The sequence below is a fragment of the Ochotona princeps genome, chromosome 25, assembly GCF_030435755.1.
Source record: "Ochotona princeps isolate mOchPri1 chromosome 25, mOchPri1.hap1, whole genome shotgun sequence".
Classification (NCBI taxonomy): domain Eukaryota; kingdom Metazoa; phylum Chordata; class Mammalia; order Lagomorpha; family Ochotonidae; genus Ochotona; species Ochotona princeps.
In genome coordinates, this window is record NC_080856.1 from 17903993 (window position 1) to 17924482 (window position 20490).

A 20490-nucleotide genomic window follows, 5' to 3' on the forward strand; every position below is an offset into this window, starting at 1 on the left:
AGAACTAGAAGGAGCATATTATTCTCCCTCAAAGACAGTAAATATCCACCTACATGAGAAAAGTGGAAAAGTTACTGCAACAATGATCTTTGACTGTCAGGGTCAAAATTTCTTTTCTTTTTTTTTTTTTTTTAAGATTTATTAATATTGGAAATCCGGATATACAGAGAGGAGGAGAGACAGAGGAAGATCTTCCACCCGATGTTTCATTCCCCAAGTGAGCCGCAACGGGCCGGTGCGCGCCAATCCAATGCCGGGAACCAGGAACCTCTTCCGGGTCTCCCACGTGGGTGCAGGGTCCCAAAGCTTTGGGCTTTGGGCCGTCCTCTCCTGCTTTCCCAGGCCACAAGCAGGGAGCTGGATGGGAAGTGGAGCTGCCGGGATTAGAACCGGCGTCCATATGGGATCCCAGTGCGTTCAAGGCAAGGACTTTAGCCGCTAGACCACGTTGCCGGGCCCCAAGATCAAAATTTCACATAAACAATGCAAAATAGATTGGATATATTTGGCAGTGTCAAAATAGATACCTTCAAAATGTTCCGTATTGTAGGCTTCTCTTATATAGCTCTTCTTTATCTACTTTTTGGTGGCTCAGGGTTGGAGATTTCTGCAGAGCAGTGGGATAAGTGGGAAGCAATACATATACAGCAAGTTCACTATCTTGTTGCTCAAGTCCTGAAGGCCCTTGACTGCCTCCTTTTTTCAAAATCCTTTGAACCTTGTGTTACTGTGCATTTTATTTTTACTGTGGAGCACATTTAATTCTTTATTTTTGCTGAAAAGCATTTAGTACCTAATTTTACCACAGTTATCTATTCACCAATTTGACTGCTGGTTTTAAGGTAATTTTTGATACTTTGATGACTTATGATCTTGTTTTAGTCTTTAGTTGTCATTGGAAGGGGCCAGAAAGTCATACAAAGAGAAAATCTCAGAATCTTGTTGGATTTTTTTCTGAACATGGATCTGACCCTGGGACTGGGCATGGGTCTCTTGTTTTCTGGTAGCTACCTGAGGTTTTTTTTTTTTTTTTTTTTAAAGATTTATTATTATTGGAAATCCAGATATACAGAGAGGAGGAGAGACAGAGACGAAGATCTTCCACCCGATGTTTCATTCCCCAAGTGAGCCGCAACGGGCCGGTACGCGCCAATCCAATGCCGGGAACCAGGAACCTCTTCCAGGTCTCCCACGTGGGTGCAGGGTCCCAAAGCTTTGGGCTTTGGGCCGTCCTCTCCTGCTTTCCCAGGCCACAAGCAGGGAGCTGGATGGGAAGTGGAGCTGCCGGGATTAGAACCGGCGCCCATATGGGATCCCAGTGCGTTCAAGGCAAGGACTTTAGCCGCTAGGCCACGTTGCCGGGCCCTACCTGAGTTTTTAAAACCCTTTATCTCTAATGTGCCTTCTTTCGCTGCCTCTTTACTACCAATCTCTTCAATCTGGTCATGGCTTATCCTGTCATTCCTAGATCACAGTTGCTGCAACCAACAATTTTGCTTTTAAATGCTTTCAGTCAATAGCACCTAGGAAATGACCCCAGCCCCGAAAACAGTTTCAGTCAAGCAAAACCAAGAGAGTGGTGGATGTCTGGCCTCCAGTTAGGGCTTGGTTAAGATGATTAGAGCTCATGGGTTCAGTTTTCAATGACAGGTCCTGATTCCAACTTCCTGCTAATGTAGACTTTGGGAAGCAGCAGGTGCTGCCTCAAGTCGTTGGGACCATGCTACGGGTGTAGGAGAAATCAAACTGAGTTCCCCGTTGCTGCCTTTGGCACATCAGAATCCTAGATCTAGGGTAAACAAGTGGAAAGGGGTTCTACCTGTTTGTTTTCCTCTCTTCATTTAATTCTTGAATAACTTATTTAACAAATTATTTGAATTCCCTAACATCCTTTTCCTACTATTCGACAGCTTCTCTTTTCACCAATCTTTCCTGTTTTCAAGTGTAGAGGACCATTGTGAAGCCATTTTGTGCCCTGGCCTATATAGAGTTATTATAGTTTAAGAAAGTTAGAAATAGGTTAATGTTAAGTAGGATATTTAAGTAGAATAAGATAGTTATTGTTGAGCCTTGTGGTTTTGTGGTTATCGTTGTCTAGGTGATTCTCTGGGTAGGATAGCTCGATTCCTCTCACCCTGCCAAGGTTCCTGTCTGCCTACCACAAGACATCCTGCCCCGTCTGATTCTGAAAAAAATATATCCTGTCATGCCTCTGTCAAAGTACCCGCTCTGCCGACTATAAAGCTGGCCTAAGAAAAAATAAAATTTGCCACTTGATCAGAATCCTGTCTTGTGGTCATTCTTCCTGCACCTCTTGTCCCCATCTCCCATCCCTTAGGCTCTGGCCCTGTTGAAGTCCTGCGGGTCGGGACATTCAAGTTTTGACTTCTATGATTCTGAAAAGGTTAGCTCTTACATTTTTAGCCATCTGATACATTATTTCTTATGGCAGTATGGAGTCTTGGAATTCCCCCACTCCATCATTTACAATGATATTATGTATTTTTGTATGCTACCTTTGTGTCTTTTTCCTTCCCAAACTCCCTTATTACTTTAAATTCTGGATTGTGGAATTTTTGCTTGTTACTTTCTATGTATCTAATAATATTACGTGAGAATTAAAATTATTTTCTTGCTCTTTTTTCTTTCTTTTTTTCTTAACAATTGCTTAAATGTTTGCTTTTTCTGCTTGAAAGGCAGAATGACAGAAATGGATCTAATAAATCTTATGGTTGATTTCCTAGATGCTCACAATTGCTAGCATTGAATCAGGATAAAGTTCCAGGATGAAGCCTGGAACTCAAGCTGGGTTTCCCATTTTGGCAACAAGAGTCCAAATACTTAAGGCGGCATCCAGGTTGCTTAAGCAAAACGTTGGATCAGAACAGATATGCCAGGACTCCAATGGGCACTCAGATAAGGGATCCAGTATGCCAAGCAGGATACACAACACCAAACAACTTCTTTTCTTTCTTCCTCCTTGTCGCTCCTGACTTCTGTCACCCCTCATTTTCCTCCCTGCCCCGTCACTCACTCCTTTCCTTTCTTCTTCCTTATCCACCTCTTCCCTCACTCTCCCTTTCTACCCCTCCACTCTGCCCTTCTTCCTCCCTCTTCTCCTCCTTTTCCTCTCTCTCTCTCTCTCTCTCTCTCTCTTTCCCATCCCATCCCATCTTTCTTTTCTCTTTCATTTATTTGCTTGTTTTTAAAAAGCCTTGGTAAAAATATAGGCTAATGATCCTGTGATTGTCATTGTGGTTCTGTGTGGCTTCTATACTATGTAATTAGTGCGAGGGCACCTGGAGACGGATATAAAAATATAAGCCGAGGCGATCGACAAGACAAGTTTATTTTAGACACTGTTCCCTTAAAATTCACAGTGGAAATGGAATCATGAAGGATGTCAATCATAGGTAAAAGAGCACACTGCAGCCACAATCTCTTCATACCTCCTAGATAGTTTTGTGTATTTTTGTTGTAAAGGTCACTTATTCTAGCAAAGCTAGTTCTTAACAAGTAGAATTTGTTCATTCAATTGTTTGTCTTTCGCAGCATATTCATCTGCGGAAAGCAATCAGAAACCATAACCATGTTTATCTCATGGGTCCAAGTGTGATGCCCAACCCATCCACAGTCCAGTTGCTTTAAGGTCAAGGAGTGGCTTGCAGCAGGGCCAGGTAGATGATGAAATTCGGAACACACATCCTCATGCAGCTTCCCCAGATCCACCTTCAGTGCAGGGTCCAGCACAGTAGCTGAGCAGCTAAAGTCCTTGCCTTGCATGCTCTGGGATCCCACCTGGGTGCCGGTTCCAATCCTGGCAGCCCAGAGAAAGCAGTTGAGGACGGCAAAAGCCTTGGGAGTCTGCACCCGTGTGGAAGACTGGAAGAGGCTCCTGGCTCCTCGCGTCGGATCGGCTTAGCTCCGGCCGTTGCAGCTGCTTGGGGAGTGAATCAACAGACGAAGCTCTTCCTCTCTGTCTCTCCTCTCGGTGTCTGTGGCTTTCCAGCTTCAGCGCAGGGTCTCCATTCAGCACACCATGTTTCTCCCTTGCTGGCTTCTAGTGGCAGTCCTGTGGTCGGCCCCCCGTCTCCTTCATTTCTTTCATACGTGTACTCCTTTGGTTTATTTCTATTCTGGCCTTTCCTTTGGCGAGGAGTTCCAATTGTAGAGAAAAGATGAGCATGAATACACAGGCTATATTTTAATGGTTGAGTTACCTTCGAAGATAATGCTTTGGAGTCTGTCATAACTGAATGACAGATTAAATTTACTGACATTTCCTAAAGCTTTTCAGATGATTGTTTTGTGAAAATAGACTGATGTAATTTCTTTCTGGATGTTGAACTAACCTTGCATGTCCTGAATAACTCCATCCACATGATTGTGATCTATTATGTTTTTGTAAATTGTTTTCTGAATACTTAATTGAGATTATACCTGTGTGTTCATGAATGATATTGATCTGTGATTTTCTTTACCAGTGAATATCATTGGTTTGGATATCAGTGTAATTCTGACTTTGTGAAATGATGGAGTAAGTGGTCTTTTCTACTTTTTGGAAGATTTTGTGTAGAACTAATGCCATATAACTCCCATATCCTCGGGAAAATTAATTAGTGCAGCCATTTGAATGTATTTTTTTTTCATGGGATGATTGTTGTAAATTCAAGATTGGGAATTTAGCTATATTAACTATACAATTAAGTATATAGAATATAAATTCATAGGAAATTTTTAGATAACCTACTTCTTATATGGGTCTTGGAGCTTCTTTCAAGAAATTTAACAATTTTTAAATTGTTATTTACATAATGGAAATAAATGTCATGTATTTCCTATACACATTTTTAAGAACACAATGACACTTTTCTACCCTCCCTCCCTCCTGTAGGATTAGAGTGGGGTTTAGTTCACATCAGTTTACATCCCTCAATCCTGGGAATAAGGCTTTTGATGCTAAATACTCCAGTAGCAGAACCAGCATCTCTCAGCAGAACCTGAGGAAGGAACTGTCCAAATAGCACAGCCCAGAGCCACAGTTATTGATCCCATAAAATCCAGTATCGCTTAGGCTTGCCAGTGAGACAAGGGGACACCCCTCATCAGCCCCCAGCAACAAAAAATAAATCCACGGCTATCAGGTGTGTAATTGACACTGAACTCAGTGAGTAATTAAGATACACAGTCTAGCAAGCCGATGTCCACCTCAAAGTCATACTTCTGTTCTTACAAACTGCTATAGAAGAGACCACAGTACCATCTATACACAGAGCTGACAATGATTACAGCGGAAGAATCACTCAGAAGTTATGCTGGGATTACCTAGAGTCAAAGCAAAGCAGCAAGTTAAGTGATATCCATCATTCCATCTGACCCATAGACTCTTTTCCAGTAAAGCCTGCACAACAAGAAAGACAGGAGTATCATGCCTGATATCCAGATGTCATGTAGGGACACAGGAAACATGAAGAAGCAATATAACATGACACCTCGTAAAGAACACCCGAGTTCTCCAGAACTAGGTCCTGATCTGAAGGAAATGTATGAAATAAATGCCAGGAATTGAATTCAAAATAGTGACTATAAGGAAACTCAGTGCCAGGCAAGGGAAAACAGGTAGACATTTTAACTAAACAAGAGAATTCGCAGGTGATTTAAATAATTTTACTAAAATAGTAAAAATGTTAAGAAGAATCAAGCAGAAAATTTTGGATATGGAAGCTTCAATTAATGAAATGAAAAATCTGATTGAGAGCTTCAACAGTAGAATTCTGCAGTATTGGGTCTGGTCTTTTTTTTCTTAACATCAGAAAATTTCCTTTATTTTTAGGTAAATACATAACCACTAATAATTGTATTTATGACTGTGAATTTATAGGCACATATGGCTGAATGACTGAATCTAATCAGTAGAATGTGAGCAGCAATTTCACGTGTAACTTCTAATAGGAAGTAGGAAGCTTTTTTCTCCTTTATTTTCGATGGATCAGAGTGGGAGTCTGTTGACTAAAACTCAAGTCATCTCTTGGAACATGAGATAAAAACTGTGAACCTGGAAAGGTGGATCAGAAATACAGAAGCAAGCTTGATGCTGTAACTTTGAACGTCAAGTAGCCTCGCTTTGCCCAAGACTAAATAAAGTTTACAAGTCTACTTAGGCTGTTTTTTTATTTTATTTTATTTTTTTAGCTTTTCTGTCTAACATGATTTAGCATGACTCTGCTGATATAAATGCACTGATAATTGTAACCTATCATTATTGGTTTAATGAGGAATGTCTTTCAAATCAATGTAATGGTAAAGGTGGTTTCTTAGCCTCTGATCACCTTCCTGTAAGCCCAGTGACATTTATATGGTCATTAGACTTGTATGTTTAAAATTTAAAGTAAATCTCTATTGATTTAGACCTACATAATTGGTCCTGTCAGTCAACAAGCTGCCAAGTGAAGAAATAATGACGTCTTAGCAGAGGCAAGGATTGCTGGATGATTTCATCAGTGGTATGTAATATACCCCATCAAGATGAGTCATTTTACAACTGTTGCTGTTTAGCCTGGCCATTTGAGTAGTGCAAAGGTGAAATGATAGACACTTGTATTAATGAGTACATAGTTTGGGGATTGTGAGTCTCCTTCTCCTCCCTTTTGAGTCTATTTTTCATCTTTCAGAAGCTCATTTCTTGTAACTATTAAGTGTTATAAACTGATTAGTGTAGGGGTCAGCACTGTGAATCAACACACTAATCCTCCATCAGCAAGGACCGGCATTCCTTCTGAGCACCAGTTCTGGTACTGGCTGCTCCACTTCTCTTTCAGCTCCCTGCTTATGGCTTGACAGACAATGCATGACGGCCCAAAGCCTTAGGAGCCTGCACCTGCATGGCAGACCTGGAAGAAGCTCCTGCTCCCAGCTTTAGATTGGCTCAGCTCTTGGCCATTGCTGCCATTTGGGGAGTGAACGAGCGGATGGAAGAACTTTCTGTCTCTCCTCTCTGTAAATCTGCCTTTCCAATAAAATCAATAAATCATAAAGAACCGATTAGAGTAGGGAAAACCTCTGCCATCTGAAGAATGTGTGATATTTTAGTGATTCCTAATGTGCCTGACTCAAGACAGCAAAAATGAAATGTACTAGACTTTATTCCTACTGGAGATCCCTGTCTTCCATGGTGTGCAGTTAACTTACTTTAGTCCCTCCCAGGTTAGAAAGGCTTTTCTTTACAGCTGTGTGAAGGACATGCTGCAGTCGATTTGACATGAACACAAGATCCTTCTCTTACAGTACTTTCCTTTATGGCTTTACAATACTAATTTATGGTGGGAAGAAGAGGATTAAATGATTCTCAGTGCCATGACTCCATTTTACACATTTTCCTGCTAACAAGTACGTTTTAAAAATCTCTATGTTAGGAAAAAAATCAGCATTTTCCCATATTTCTTTTTCCTCTGTTTATTACAGCACCTTTTGTATTTTGGAAGAACATTCTGTTTTTTACTTGATGCTGTCCTTAAAGCCCACATGTTGTTGTTCTGGTGGGAAATTTTCAGATTTTGAGGTTGAAAATACATGCTCCTTTCAATAAAAATTGAGCCATTCCCTTAGTTTTCATTTGCAGTGAACCTGCTAGTGGTTTCTTGAGATGGAGCAGTGTAAGAGTAATACGGAAATTATTCTTAAAATACCATCTTTTCCTGTAGTGAATGTGTTTCTTTTTAGATTTTTCAGGAACTGAATAGTTGAAAATATTCTGATTGTGTACAATCAAGACAAATTCTAATGAGAAATAAAAGGGACAAATATTTAAGGAAACTAAAATAGTCCTATTTATTTTCAACCAATTTCATGTTTTATGAAAAATATTTTAAAATAATAATTATAATGCATTAGGTAGATGCATGGGATAGACATGAATCTTCAAAATAACAGAACAGCTAAATATTCAAATCAGACATATCTAGAACTGTTAAAAACAAAGAATTTGAAAAATAGTGAAATTTGAGGAGAATAAATAAAAAAGAATAACAATGACTATCTTTACAAAAGATAATTTTATGTTAATACATGGATGGGTGTGAGAAAAATATTAAGTGAGCTTTTTCATCAAATAAAATTATCTTTACATAATGAAGCTAAAAATGCCAAAAAGAAAAATATTTCTCTTTACAACATGCACAGACACAAAGTAGCTTATATAAAATAATTATATTCTTTCAGATCCTGTATTTCATCCAATAGTGCTGAAAATACTTGTATTTTCTACTTCGCAACCTACTTTTATCACTTGAGAGGAACCATTGAGAATACAATCTTTACCATAAGTATGAAAGCAAATAAATATGGGCATTTTTACTTTAAATTTCCAAAATTATGAAGATCTGAGAATACAGACAAGGCAGGGAAAAAATCTGATAAATTATTAATTATAAGTTGAGAGCATTTAGTGACTTATTAATATTTACTTGCAACCAGCCAAAGTTCATTAATGACGTACTGACTTTGCTTTTTATATTGATGAATTGGTAGGTTTACTAAAGAATGGCAAAGAAGAAGCAGCAACAACATTGTGGAGAGTTTAGGATAGCTTTGAACAGATAGTTCAGACTATAGGGTTAGCATATATGACAGGAATTCAAAGGGTTCATGTAAAAGCAGAATTTTAGCTGTGCTGGTGCAAAGATTTGCAAATACATGCATAGCATGTATGTATGTATGTATTTATCTATCCCCTATTCTTTCTGTTTTGATTTTTTTATTATTGTTTTATGACATGCATAGCATCTAAACAGTACACATTTCTCATGAACCTTTAAAGAAGCACTGTATGTTTCACTGAATGTTCTTAGTGGACTCCGGACAGAGCAGTCTCTCAGCACCTTAAAACACTGAGGGCCACAGATAATAATATTCAGACAGATAGATCTTCACAAAAACAAAACAACTTTTTCTCCTGATAAGCAATTTTACTTGAATTAAGTTAGTTTCTACTAATATGCTAAGCCATTTTAGGTTGTGTAGGACTATCAGATTTTAGCTTCCATCTTTTTCTTAATCCTCTCTCTTCATTGTAAAAAAAAAAAAGAATGCAAGATAGGAGTAGATACTTTGTGGAACTCTGCTTGAAGAACATGGAATTGAGAAGATAAGGATGTTTCGGTACCAAAACATAACTGAGCTTAGGTTTTGAGTTGTGAGGAAACTTTCTTTCACTTACCAACCAATCTTTAGTTTTGAAGGATCTTGGACAAACGCAATCTAAACCTACTCAAGTTATGCAGTAATGTCTATGGTAATTCTCTTGGTGTGTGAACAGAGAATGCAAAAATGAGCTAGAATTCTAGCTAATAATTGGAGGAAGTCAACCACACCGAGTTATTAGTTACATAGAACACCAGTGCAACAACAGTCAAACACAAGAATAGTTTTTAATGTAACTGTGTTTGTCCTCTCAACAGTTTTCTAACTCCTCTTTTACTCTGATGCCAGATAACAAGAGCTTCTTGAGTCTTGACCCTTCACCTCACATTCTCTAAAACTTTGTGGAGAGCAGCCACAACTTCTCTGTTCCTTAAACTATAGATCATAGGGTTCAACATGGGTGCCACCACAGTATAGAACAGAGAAATCACCTTCTCTTTGTCTACTGAGGAGGTAGACCGGGGACCTAGGTAGGTAAAGGTGGTGGCACCAAAGCACATGCAAACCACAGTGAGGTGAGAGGCACAGGTGCCAAATGCTTTGCTACGTCCCTGAGTAGAACTGATTTGCAGAATGGCAGCAACTATCCGTGCATACGAGAATAAAACCAGGGAACAGGGAAGCACGATGACCAGAAATCCTGAGACGGCCACCATGACCTGGTTGAAGGAGATGTCCACACAAGCCAGCCGTAGCACTGCTAGGGTCTCACAGGCAAAATGGTTAATCACATTGTGACACAGAGGAAGGTGGAAAGTAATGATTGTTTCCATTAGTGAGTTTGTAAAACCAGCCGCCAAGCAGCCAGCAGCAAGTCCCAGGCACAGCCCTCCATGCATGATGACTGTGTAGTGCAGTGGGTGGCACACTGCCACGTAGCGGTCATAGGCCATGGCTCCCAGCAGGAAAAATTCAGACCCACCCAGTGCCAGGGAAATACAGAGCTGGAACACACAGTTGTGGAAGGGGATGGATTTTTGTGCTGACAGCAAGTGCACCAGCATTTGAGGAGCAATACTATTTGAATAACAAAGGTCTATAAAGGACAGCACACTAAGGAAGAAATACATGGGGGTATGAAGCCTGCTATCCAGTGTGATCAGAAGGATAATGAGAGAGTTTCCCACAACAGTCATCAAGTACATGACCAAAACCAGCACAAAAAGGGACACCTGTGTGCCCCAGTCCCTGGATAACCCAAGCAAAATGAACTCACTTACCCATGTCTGGTTTCTACTTTCCTGGCCCATGAGCTTCCGAGGAAAATACTAAAGATGTACACATAACAAATTGAAGAAACTCTGGGTTGGAAATGTGATTTCTTTTAGATGCTCTTAAGAGGCTGCCAGTCTCAGAAAGTTCCCCTAGGATATTTCATTCAAATCATCATTCAGACTCTTCCACACACCCATGGATGGAGAGCTCAGCAGCACACCTGTGCACCGCTGCAAAGCAAGGAGAAAACAAGCAATGTTTTGGAATTTCATTTCTTGGAATGTAATTTCTTTTCCAAACCTAGACTGTGACTTGTAGAAAGAATATTAGAGAAGAATTAGCCCATGAAATCCTACTCAATGTGCTATTATATTGGATAATTCTTGTCTTCCTGAGGAGCAACCGTTTTGTGCGCAGGAAGGATTTTTTGAATTGTAAATGATGTTCAATACTAATCAACCATTCACTTCTTGTGTTTTCCAACTAAAACACCAAGACACAATCCTATCCAGCCATCTTCTGCAGAATGCACCCAGGAGATGCTCAATGCTTCAAGGAAACTTTCTATTTTTTCCTAATATTTTTATTGCTATAAAGAGATCAGATTTTGTGTTTTTCATAGTTATCGTCCCAAGAAGTTGATTACACTTTTCTCACTGTCTCGTTCTGCATGCCTCTTACATCCTCATTAGTTTTTTCAGACATAATTTTTATTTACTCTATATTCACAGGTTTATTTCAGTACTACTAACATTCAACCAATGAAATGTAGGGAAACTATAGTTTCACATGAGTATAATTATGGGCTAAAAATGACAATCATACACCCAGTGACCACTTTATTTCTATGCATATTTTGTTTTTATATGTATTTTATCGTAATTCATGTCAATTTTCTCTGTAATTTTCCCTGTTATTCAGAGTGCTCAGTGAAAGATTTCCTCTTCACCTCCTTCCTGCTAGTTGCCCCGCTGGATGATACCAACCGCAAGAATCAGGTGTGTTGCAGAAGGATAGATACTCGTAGCTATCAAAATTAGCCTCTTATAGTCTGCCAGCATGAACTTAAAAAACTACTTATTGATGTCAAGTTGCTACTGCATGATGATACCTGCTCAAGGATGGTATCGTTCATTCATTTTATAAGAAGAGTGAATCAGTCCTTACCAGTAAAAATAGATGAATTGAGGATGATATTGAGTATGTGCTGTAGTAGTACTGTTAGGATTTCTTATTAAAACATATACCTGTTTAAGCTTCTTTGCAGCACATAAACATTAATATGAAATGCTAACCTGTGGAATGGAAAAATGGAATTTGCAAATTACATACTTAATAAGCAGTTAATATCCAAAATATATGGGGAACTCCCACAACTCAATGAGAAAAAAACAAACTGAGATCCTAGAGTGGGCAAAATTCTTTAAAAATGTTTCTTAAAAGAATCCTCACAGGTACATCTCCCTCATGGAATATTGCTCAGCTATTAAGAAGAATGAAATTATACTATTGCAACTAGATGGTCCCAACTAGAGACCATTATGTTCAGTGAAATAAGTCAATCACAAAAGAACAAATACATATGTTCTCTCTAATATAAGGAAACAATCATGCAAAGTGTAACTTCAATAACCTGCTGCATACTGTTGTTTTTAACTGCATACCAAGTGTTTTTCCTTTTTGTTGTTTTCTTTTTCTTACCCAATATTAAGATTGTCTACATACACATCTGCTGTTTTAGAATCACTTAGAGAATTACATCTCTCTTTTTCTTTACATACACACAGAGACACACTTCAAATTCCTATGATGTAGGGGTTAAAGGAATTACCATTTATTTTAAACTTTCTGCTTTTTAAATGCTTTGTGATATGATTTAAGTGAATGAAATAAATAAGCAAACAAATCACAATAAAATGGAAAACATCCCACAGTGAGATAATTTCTAAGATAGGTCCCACTGTGACCTGTTCTTTAAAGGAATACCTGTCATTTATCGTAATTACACATTATAACTTACTGCTACAACTTTTCTTCAGATATTTCCATCAGGAACTCAAATGTAAGTTGCAATGCAGCAACTTTTCAGGTCTTATTAGCGGCCATGTGGGTGCACACAGGTGATTTTGATGTAGAGATGACAGTTCATGGTGTATTTGTTTGCATTATTTATACTTCTACAACCAGAAAAAATATTGAATATAGAATAATAAAACACAAAATATTTTCTTACCAATTCTGAAAAAACATATACAACCCCCACAAAAAATTAGATTAGGTAGACAGAGAACAACAAGGAAAGCTTAGAACAGACAGGAAATCATCAGCTTGGACTCACATATACCTTACTAGGTAGGACATAAAGATTAGTTACTCCTCACTGGGGTATTGAAGACTTCTCTGCACATCCCTCCTAAAATTGTTCTGCACCTCAATTGTTAACACATGCCTTGTAGAGTTATAAGCCTGTTTGGATTTTCCTAAAATTCACCAAGTTCAGTAAAAATCATGCTTCAATACTATAAGCTGCTAAATATAAAAATGAAAATAGACACAAGATAGCTGAATAATATCCTCTAACCATTTTAAGGTGTATAGCAGCCGGTTGTATATAAGCTAAAATTGAACTGTCAATGAAGTAGTCACAGGATGTGGTTAAGATCTTGCATTTTCTAACATATTGGTCACTCAATACCATGTCAATTAACTCCATAATGTTGTAAATTGTTGTTAATGTTATGTCGTGACTTTTCATTGGAGGGGATGATATTCTGCCAGCTCTACTTTCAGACCAGGGATGGTCTCTCAAGGAAACTGTTGAACTTATCTGGACCGTAAGAGGCTGGACTCTATACATGGTACATGCTCGCAATGAAGGAATCATGACTGGGTATGAAACGTACTACTGCAACAATGTGCAGGAATCCACCATGGGGGGAGGGCATGGGGAGAGGTTGGGGGAATACTAGAGCCTATGAAACTGTGTCATAAAACAAAATTAAAAAAAAACCCATATACAAAAGAGGAGTGTGCTGAAGACAACATTGTTTGTGTTTAATAAATTACGGTCAAGAATATGTAAGTTATTTAAATAAATGTTTTTGGTTTTAGCAAATACATTTTTATGTCTTTTTTAAAAAAACAATGTGAAAGTCTAAGGGTATTCAGTGTCTTGGTATATTTGTTAAACATGGCTTAGTAAAGTCAATTACACAGATTCATTCAATGACCCTATCTGGCTTTAGAAAACCTCTGTCTTCTCTATGTTGGGGCCATGTGATGGGAAGAAAGCCAGCGCATCTTTGAAGCATCCTGGGCCAGCCAAAGTGCAAAAATTCACTGGAGCAGAAAGAATGCTATGAGAAGGAGTAAACTGTGTTGAACTTATCTCTAGATCACATTGGTATCAGCTTATACTTACTATTTTTGAACATTGCTGTACCAAGCATTATAGTAAACATTTTATATATCTGTTATTATATGTTATTCAATTAATACAACATAATAGCACTCTGAATTATGACTACAAACACACACGTCTGTATGTAGAAGCGACAAAATGGTGAGATCAGGTGACTAAAGCCTGGAAGAGTCAGTAGTTAACAAAAATTATCTGAAAACTTGGGACTCACCCATCAAGATGGTGTCCTATGTACATAGTCTGGTGCTGTGTGAAGTTATACTACTGTTTTAAAGTCTGAGACTTAGCTGAGCATCAAAACAGGAGACATACCAAGAGATCTACCAGAGTTCCAACTTTAGATTTTATTCCCTTCAGAGACTGGCACTTACAACGGTCACTGTGGAATATAATAATTTCTTCTCCACTTAGCTTGAAGGTAAAATCTGACCTTCAAGCCACATCAGCACATGGAAGAGAAGCACCAGCAGTTCTTGTCTTTTCTGACTGGTCATCACGCTTATGTTTTTATGTCTGATAGGAGAATGAACGCAACAACATACGTTAGAAACAGAGAGAGAGACCTTCATTCTCCTCTAAGTCAAACTAAAGGACCATGATAATGGAGAATAATGGAATTAGAATGATGATGTTTGTTTAATGTTCAGAATCTCAGGAGGAATAAATTGATGTTGCTAAATAAGTACTAAAGAAATAACGGAAACGTCTGACTCACCTTTGGAAACTAGAGAGGTATCAACCTGTGTGCTGGAAGATGTCAGGGCTGTGAGAGTTGTGGAATTTGAGGAAAGTTCATCTGGAGCAAGTAAGTTTCTCAAACTTCAGGGATGAAATCTCTCAAGGGGCCAATTATGTTTTGTTTATTAGGTTTCATTTAATTTCTCTTACATTCTGTATAGCTAATAGTGCACCCAACACCCAAACCCCTGTTTCAACTTTGTAGATCAAGTTTTGGTTCTTGGTCCCTGGAGAATGAGAAACAGTTTAGGAAATTAATTTCTCAAGGGGAGGGTCCAGCTCAGGCTTCAAGTATTGCTTTGAATGTTTAGAACTTTTTATTTTCTTTATGAGTGAGAAGAGGTGATTAAATCTCTACATCTTCCATTCAGTCCACCAATGCCCACATCCCACTGACTCTAGCTGCTGTTTGTCCAGACAACTAACTGTGCCACTATACTGATCCACAAAATCCAGTTCCTTAGAGGAGAGTCTCCCAGGTCTTTGTGGGTGTTTTAGTTTTAGGAAGTTATACCTTACCTAGGACTTGTGCTTCATGTTCTCACAGTGTAAAAATATTTGACCTAAAGTGTCTAGTTATTCACAGGTCATCTATGGGACTCTTGAATACTATCTTTTGCAACACAGCATTGTTTATAGTTAATAACCAAAATTCTCTTCACAGCTGATGCAACTGTATTGTGAGACTTTTCCAGATTCTGTCCCACTTGTAAAAGATTCAACTATGGACTATCAAATTAGTTAAATAGTTTTGGAACACCAACAGAAGGCACAACACTAATATAATAGGAGAATGAGTAAGTGGAAAGTACAATAATATGTTTGTAAGAAAAAAAGGTAAGGTAATATGAAATGTTTGAAAAATTTTGAAATAACATAGATGAATGAAAGTTCAAAATGCATTTTCAAAAGTAAAGTGCCAATATTATAACAGAAAATAATGCTATTAACAGAAGATTTCTTTAAATACTCTAGATATTTTCTACACATTTTAAGGATCTCAAATCAAAAAGGGATTCCATGAGGGAATGAGGAAAGAATAATTGTATTCTAAGAACTGTATGAAGCATAAAATCAGTCCTTTAATTAATAAAAAGTAAAAAAAAATTAAATAATTTCACTGTTATATTTTGGGTTATTTTTATCTTACAGTAATTGTTTTTAACAGAATTTTGTTTTTGATACCGCTATCAATAGTTATGTAGACACTCAATCTTCTTTTCCCACGTACCCAATTCCGTTGTGTAGCAATCGCATCGTTGGTTAGAGGGGATAAAAACAGTTTAATCGAACATGAAAATACCACTCTTCCCAGAATGTTGACACACACAGTTTCTGGAAGTGACTACAAACCCCACCAGATATGTGGAAAGGCATTTGATTCCCAAGGGAAACTCGAGAAGCTTTTCCAAAATGTGAATATATGAGTACCAGCATTCCAAAAATTACATACATGAATAGTTCCATAATAACATCCATTACAAGTCCAAACAGGAATATTTTTTCAGTAAGGTCAGGTCATGGAAGTGCAGATTGTGTAAATGTGGGAAGCTATATTACAGCAGTGCTGAACTCCAAAGAGCAGGTTGCTGAGGCATAAAAATACAACCACACCCCAACAAAACCACTCCGTCTCCTACACAACTTCCCTAGTATATGTTACATCAGCTCCTTCCTGGTTTCCAGGGCAACCCAGCTGATGCCTGTCCATCTGAGTTGGGTGGAGAATGCTGAGCCATAGCTGACATGTCTACGAGATGCTCATGAGTCATCAGGCTGCCAGTTTTGATGTCAATCCAGAGATTTTTCCCAAGAGTTTCTGCCAGGCCCCCTTCACCTCCTTGTTCCTTAGACTGTAAATCATGGGATTCAGCATGGGTGTCAAAATGGCATAGAAAAGGGAGATCAAGTTCTCTTGTAGGACAGAAGGGTTGGAGTGGGGCTGGATGTAGGTGAAAATGGCCATGCCATAGCACAGAGCCACCACTGTGAGGTGGGAAGCACAGGTGTGGAAGGCTTTCTTCCTTCCTTCTGTGGACTGGATCTTTAGGATGGTGGAGATGATCTGGATGTAGGACAAAAGAACCAGGAAAAACGGTGTCATAAGCAGAACAATGCTGGAGACCATGATCGCAACTTCATTGGAGGAAATGTCCACACAGGCTAGTCTGACAACTGCTAGGAGTTCACATGATATGTGATCAACAAATTTGTTATTGCACATAGGCAGCTGAAAGGTTATGGTGGTCTGCATGAGAGAGTTGATGGAGCCACTGACCCAGGATGTGACAGCCAACCTAACACACAGTCCTCCATGCATAATGGCTGAATATCGCAGGGGGTCACACACAGCCACATAGCGATCATAGGCCATCACTGCCAGCAGAACAAACTCAATTCCGCCCAAGGCCAGGGAGAAGAACAGCTGAGCTGCACAACTCACGAATGGGATTCCTTTGTGTTGTGTGAGAAAATGGACCAGCATCTGAGGGACTATGCTTGTGGAATAAGAGACATCTATAAGGGAGAGGTTGATGAGGAAGAAATACATGGGAGTGTGAAGTTGACTGTCCAGTCTGATCAGAAGAGCAATGAGGAAGTTCCCCAGTACTGTGACCAGGTACATGACCAAGAACAGGGCAAAGAGGGAGACTTGGATGTCCCGGTCACTGGACAGGCCGAGGAGAATGAATTCACTCACCCACGTCTGGTTATCTCTTCCCATCAAAAAATGCGAGAGTTACTAATCTGGAGAGAAAACTGGAAAAATAATAATAGTAAGAATTAATGTATACTTTGAATGTTTTCATTGTTTAAGCATACTGGTAGCTCAGATCTTATATTAACACAGCTGATTTAGGCACACATTATATCTATTCTGCATTAGACACTCTGATACTGTCAGGGAAATGCTGCCTGGTCTTGTGAGATTAAATAATAGCTGGGGATTTTGCACTGTGATTTCAAGAGTTTTGTGTGTTTAGAAACAGATCCGCATTCCAAGATAGGCACGACCTATAATTATAAAATTATAGGTATAATTATAATATAAAATTGTAACTATTGAGTAGGGCATAATTAAGGCACAAAGAATTTCCTTCATTGTGTTAACCAGAACTACCTAAACTATATTAACTAGAACTAGATTTGCCATGATAAAATGCAAAAACATATGGTTAATGGGAATATTTATAAGAAGCAAGGCTTTGGAAAATCTGTAATCATAGAACCTAGTTTAAAATCTGATTTTATTAAGTAGCTGCAAGATGTTGACTTGATGTTAAAATATCATATATGAATTGGTTATGATAAAAAACAAGTAAGCATATCTATAGAAACTCACAATTGCACTTTCAGATAATCTGGCAACATACACTGTATGCCATCTGTACTGGAAGCTGAGATTTTAGGGTATTATTCTTTTCTGTGCTCAACAGAGCTGCCAAAATGAAGAAAAAAAACAGAGAAGAGGTTGTTCTCACACCGTTTGTTCATCTGTTACACTGTGCTGGTTGCCTGGAGATTATACAAACCTATGAACTACCATGCTCCTCTTCTCCACCCTGCATTCTCTCTACCGTCACTCCTGTCTCATTAAAATCAGTGACTCTGTCTCATAAGGATGTGAAAGAATCAGCTTCATAGAAAATTAGTCCCAGACTTCTCTTATGTTTCCTAGGACCTGGGACATGCTATTTAGCCTGTTTGAGGCTCATGCTTTTCCCGCTTCAAAATGTGTGTACTATTGGATAATTTAAAGGGTTGTTGGTAAGTTAAAGGAGTTGCAAAGTTCTCACTTTTCAAAATCTTGTTGTAGGTGATGACTGCATAGGCCCCCAAAGCTTAAGCAACATAAAGGAAAGCTGATAAAGTGGAAAATGGGAAACCCTTATACACTGATGGTGGGGATGCAAATTAGAGCAAAGCAGTATGGGGATTTCTCAAAAAACTAGAAATAGACTTGCATCTGTTCCAGCAGTCATACTACTGAGTATGTACCCAAAAGACAGAAACACATCATATCAGACACATATCTGCACCACCACATTTATAGAAACAGTGTTCACTATAGCAATGTGAAATCAAATAAGGTATTCATACATGAATTAAGAAAATGTGATATATATAATTTACACATGATGGATACTATTCCATTATTGAAAAGAATGTAGTTCTTCCATTTGTATGAAAATGGATGCAACTGAAGGACATCATGTTGAGTGAGATATGCCGACATGAAAGACAAACACTGCATGTGCTCCCAATTTGTGTGAGTTAGTAGTGGAAAAGAAGAAAAAGTCACAGGGAAAAAAACAAAAAGAAATAGCCGCGTGTGTTGATGTTGGTAGTAAATATAGTTTGTCAGACTTTGCTTTCTATGTTTACAAAATCAATGGTTAAGAGTGATATACTACTCCAATCTTAGCGAAGTGATTATTTTAAAACTTTCAATGAAAGAAATGAGCATCATTTCATTTGATTTTGTTTACTTTTTATTTGTTGAACTCTTTGGTGGAACATCAAACGTTTGACTATAACGTGATATAAAAATGTTATCTTAAAAATTTGAATGAAAGAAATAAGAAGGGAATTAGAGAAAGGGAAGGGAGGTTGGGCAGGAGAGAAGAAGAAACGGGGAGAAGGATGAAAGGAAGTATTATATTTTTAGAATTGTATCTGTGAACTACAGTGGACTGCTCTCTTTTTATTACTATCACACCAACATGAGAATTGTGTTGTAGTGGTTATTAGGCTGTGACTCTGAGAATCTAATGCATTCATAAATTTCCAAAATAAAGGAAAGAAAAAAGAAAAAGCACAGTTTCTACAGGAGTGCCTGACTAGGTAGGTGCTCATTTTAAAGTGATGATATAATTCATGTTGATATAATATTCCAAGTCTTCATATAATCCTCTCTTCCATCCTCAGATGTCTTTTGCTCCCAAGTGGCTCTTTTACCCTTAGTCATCGATATATACACAGACACAGATCTGTTTGGGAAAGGAATCACTGCTGTACACTTGTCATTGCCTAGTTTCTCACCAGCAACTGCACTTACCTCTGTACAAACTGGATTACTTTCTGAGTTCATTTCGAGAAACAGCACTATAATTTCCCTCCTTTCTCAATAATTTGTTTGAATTTTTCTTCCTGTTCCACACTGCAGATAAAGTACCCTTGCTTTTGTTCTGTATCTCAGAGTATTTTCCACTTCGGCTATACACTTTATCCACACATATACTTGCCCCATCATTATTATGGAGTAAAAAAAGATTTGCTTATAAATTCCCTGTTGTAATTTCCACCTACTCCAAAAATTCTACTTCTACTTTCAAATTATGCAAAATGTAGTTCTATTCAAATGATTCTCATGCATCAGCAAATTTATAGAGCTTCTGTTACTGTGAAGAGGTTTTTTTCCCACAATGTATAATTGCTCCAATCCTATTACTTTTATTTTATTAATTCTTGAAACTCTCACCATACGGTACATTTTATATAAAACATTTAAAAATATCATTTTAACATTTAAATAACTGTTACTGATGTATTAGTTGATTATTTTCAAAGGTGATAAACTTGGTTTCAGAATATTTAAATCTGAAAATATATTTTTCTTTCATCCTTTTTTCTCATGTTAGATAAACTAAATAGATATATCATCTACACTTGGTGACACATATACTAACACATCAGTGATTAATTCCATTTCCTTATTAAGTTGGAATTGCTTTTTAGCTAAATGAAACAGTTTCTACTTCCATTTTTTTAAATGACCTACGTGCCAGATCATGTATCTAACCACCGTATCAGGAAGCCAGAGCTTGGTCATATTATTTGCAATTTATAAGTTTCATAGTTCTCCACAATTTTAAAAATCAAACCCAAATAACTAAAGGAAAACTGAACAGTTACAC

General features: G+C 38.1%; 2 protein-coding genes across 2 annotated transcripts; both read right to left on the reverse strand.

Annotated features, from left to right (window-relative positions):
• Window positions 1-9515: 9515 nt before the first annotated feature.
• LOC101525299 (olfactory receptor-like protein OLF3) lies at window positions 9516-10448 on the reverse strand. The gene has a single exon (XM_004594445.2). The coding sequence runs from the start codon at window positions 10446-10448 to the stop codon at window positions 9516-9518; it is 933 nt and encodes a 310-aa protein (XP_004594502.2).
• Window positions 10449-16145: 5697 nt separating this feature from the next.
• On the reverse strand, window positions 16146-17297 carry LOC101525541 (olfactory receptor-like protein OLF3). The gene has a single exon (XM_004594446.2). The coding sequence runs from the start codon at window positions 17295-17297 to the stop codon at window positions 16344-16346; it is 954 nt and encodes a 317-aa protein (XP_004594503.2). The 3' UTR covers window positions 16146-16343.
• Window positions 17298-20490: the final 3193 nt, after the last annotated feature.